Raw genomic sequence first — 3,428 nt, 5'->3', positions numbered from 1 at the left:
AAAGTATGAGAGAGAAGGTAATAAAAGTGATAAAGTAGGAGAAATAATATAATAAAGGTGATAAAGTAGGAGAGAGAAGGTAATAATTATTGCCAAAAAAGGAAACGTGTCAAGATTCGTGGGACGGCCCAAAAAGGAAAACGTGTCAAGACTCGTGGGACGGAGGGAGTATTTGTGATGGTACAGTATAGTGTAAAAAACAGCAGGTAATATACGGCTGCTAGTGGCACATACATGTCACACGTGTCATGTGTGCGCGGTGACAATTAATTAACATGAGAAAATGACCTAGATTCCAATATAGTCAAGTCATTCTTTATTACTCCCTCCGTCCACGAAATGAGTACCCATATTTCCATTTTCGTCCGTCCACGAAATGAGTACCCATTTCCCTTTTTGGTAAGTGTACCCCACACAACACTTTAATTAATACACTAAAAAGGGTGGGACCTCTATTCTATTCACACTACACTCAATACATTTCTTAAAACCCGTGCCGTCCACAAATGGGTACTCATTTCGTGGACGGAGGGAGTATTACTTTTTAGTTTTACATATAAAAATACATCGACGCATAGTTGTGGATCTGAACATAAATATGAGAAGAGAATAGAAGAGAGAGAAAGAGAGAGAATCATGGAAAGGGAAAAGAAGAGGAAAAGAGCGGAGAAGGCCGATGATGAAATGAAGATTAACGCAAGAGAGCCGGTGGAGGAGGAGGTCGCCGCTGCTGAGACTTCTCCGCCGCCGACGGAGGAAGAGGTGGACGAATTCTTCGCCATACTGAGAAGAATGCGAGTCGCCGTCAAATACTTTCAGAAGGAAGCTTCTAACAATAGTAAAAGCGGTGGCAGCGAACCGCAGAGTTCGACGGCGCCGGCAGACGGCGGTAAAAAGAGTGTGGTGGCGAAACTTGGATTGGATCTCAACGCCGCGCCGGAGGCGGAAGGTAGTTTAATTTAGTCTGAAGAAGACTTGTCTAATTATTATCGAAGCTTAATAATTTTGTACAGCCTGACTATCGATGTGTGGCTTCACAATATTTACGCCTTTCTTTTTTTGTTTTTTATCGGAAACTGTGTTAATGACATTTTTTTTTAAAATTCGCTATCTAGCTAAGAGATTTTGTCTTCCTTGAAATTTCTATTTCTTCGGTAGTATCGATAATTCTCCATCGAAGCAATCATTTTGTTTCAGTTAAGAAAAATTAAGATTGAGAATATTAGTAAATTATATACGGCGTTATAAACAGAGTATGCAGCTAAATATATAAATAAATTGCAGAGTACATTGCTTTTAGCCTGCTGCAGAACTCGTATGATTTTTTATTTTTATTTTAATTATATGAGGTCTACGTATATATATAGTCAAATAAATCATTCCACCGCATGCAAGCCGAATCTCTAGCCTGCTGTAGAACTTGTATAATTTTTTTTATTACATATACAGACAAAATTAAATTCAGAATCTCTTGTAAATGGGAGTAATTTTTTCAGAATTAGAAGAGGTATCTACTCCCTCTGTCCTATGTTATTTTTGGGTACAAAGATTAGAAAATGTGCAAAAAAATAGATAAAGTAGATTGATGAAAATTATTTAAATATTAGATATAGAGAGAGAATATATTATTAAAAATAAAATGAGATATTTATAATGAGACATCTCATTATAAAAAGTGAGACATTTGTAATGAGACGGAAGGAGTATATAATCAAACAAGTCACTCGCATGTAGACGGACGAAGCTCTACACCATATTAAAATAAAAAATAACCGCACGCAGATGGAACCGCTACCCACACAAAAGTGAGAAAATTAACTCAGGTCATTTTTTTTTTTTTGAAAAATCAAGAGAAATCTTATTAAAGCGAAAAGAGTACAAGAAGTACTCAAATTTGATCACAACAAAGAAGAAAGACTAAGGAAAACAAGATCTAAGATCAAGAACCCAATCATGAGAGGAGAAGCCAAAATCACGATCATATCCAGCCTTAATCTATCTCCAAGAAAACAAGAAAATGTCCTCCACGGCTTTACCAACATTCGGGTTTCCATTCTAAAAGATTCGCATGTTTCTAACTTTCCAAATCTTCTAGCACACTCATTGCCAAATACTATTGAGAATTAACTTTTCGATTTTATTCTTGCTCGAGCCGATGAACTCAAAGAAGTGGTTGAGAGGTAGATGACGATAAGTGAGGAATCTGTAGCTAGTCGCACACTTATTCCATACTGTATTAGCAAAGGAGCAAGAAAGGAGGATGTGATTGGACGTCTCCTCATGTGCAGGACACAACAGACAACCTTGATCACCATCTTCGACTTCAATCGCTCTCTTCGATTATTGCTCGATCCACGAGAGTTGAGCATCGATCAATAGTTAAATTTAAATTATTGCTCGATGTTCGACACTCAAGCATTGGGCACATCTTAATTATATCAGAGAGAGAGACGTGGCGGTGTAGCAAGGCGAAGGTGTGCGTGAAGAGGCAGGGTAAGGCACACCGAAAAACCGATCAAATGACGGGAGGGGATGGGTCGAGAAGTACGAATGGATGGTTGGGTTGGTGGCAGATGAGGGAGGGAAAAAATAGATGGAAGTGAGAGAGAGATGGGGGATGATATTGAAGGTTGGCCACGGGATATATTATGCTTAGATATTTTATTTTTTATTTTTGATTATTTTATAATTTATTTATTTATTTTAATTTATAAGTTGTTGAATGAATTATAAATAAATAAATAAAAATCTTAATTAGAAGGAAGAAATCGCAGCTAATTTCGATTTTACATAGGTTTTTTATTGGATGGTAGGCTAAGTGCTGTTTTTCTTTGAGAGGGCAGGCTAAGTGTTCAGTGTTCTTATGTGCAAAAACAAATGTTACAATTTGCTCTACGATTTTTCGGAATTTTAGTTTCATTGCGCCATTCGTTTTCTTTTTTGATAAATAAAAGCTAATTAAAAGAAAAAGAGGTTTGTTTTATAAAAGAAAAAAGAAAAACAGAGTTTGTAGTATGGGAATCAATATGCATTTTTCCTTTGTTGATTGCGTTTCAAAAATTTAGAGATCTTATTTTACGATTTTTAATCTCAAATATTAGCACGTTCACTTTGATTAATGGGAAGGTCTCTTCCATGTTTATTGGACACTAGTTTTGCTCCCGTGCGATGCACGGTAATAGTTATTTAACTAAATTATTTAAAAGTATAAGTAATCTCTACTTTTTAATGTTGAATGTCTTTTTATATTATACTTATATTTTTGTAACTTAAAAGGTAATATTGATAAATTTTTTAACTTATATAAGAGAGATCTCATTAATACTATAATCGTTTAAATAAAGGTGACTTTTTATAGTTGTATGTAAGTTAAATCAATGACCAATATCAATTAACAACATATTTTTATCAACTATCATTATTAGCTA

General features: G+C 35.2%; 1 protein-coding gene across 1 annotated transcript; it reads left to right on the top strand.

Annotated features, from left to right (window-relative positions):
- The first annotated feature begins 543 nt into the window (after window positions 1-543).
- LOC131020280 (uncharacterized) lies at window positions 544-1,140 on the top strand. The gene has a single exon (XM_057948994.1). The coding sequence runs from the start codon at window positions 637-639 to the stop codon at window positions 961-963; it is 327 nt and encodes a 108-aa protein (XP_057804977.1). The 5' UTR covers window positions 544-636; the 3' UTR covers window positions 964-1,140.
- Window positions 1,141-3,428: the final 2,288 nt, after the last annotated feature.

This window comes from Salvia miltiorrhiza, chromosome 4, assembly GCF_028751815.1.
Source record: "Salvia miltiorrhiza cultivar Shanhuang (shh) chromosome 4, IMPLAD_Smil_shh, whole genome shotgun sequence".
Lineage (NCBI taxonomy): Eukaryota > Viridiplantae > Streptophyta > Magnoliopsida > Lamiales > Lamiaceae > Salvia > Salvia miltiorrhiza.
Note: the sequence above shows the minus strand (reverse complement) of the source record. Positions and strands in the feature narration are given on the sequence as shown.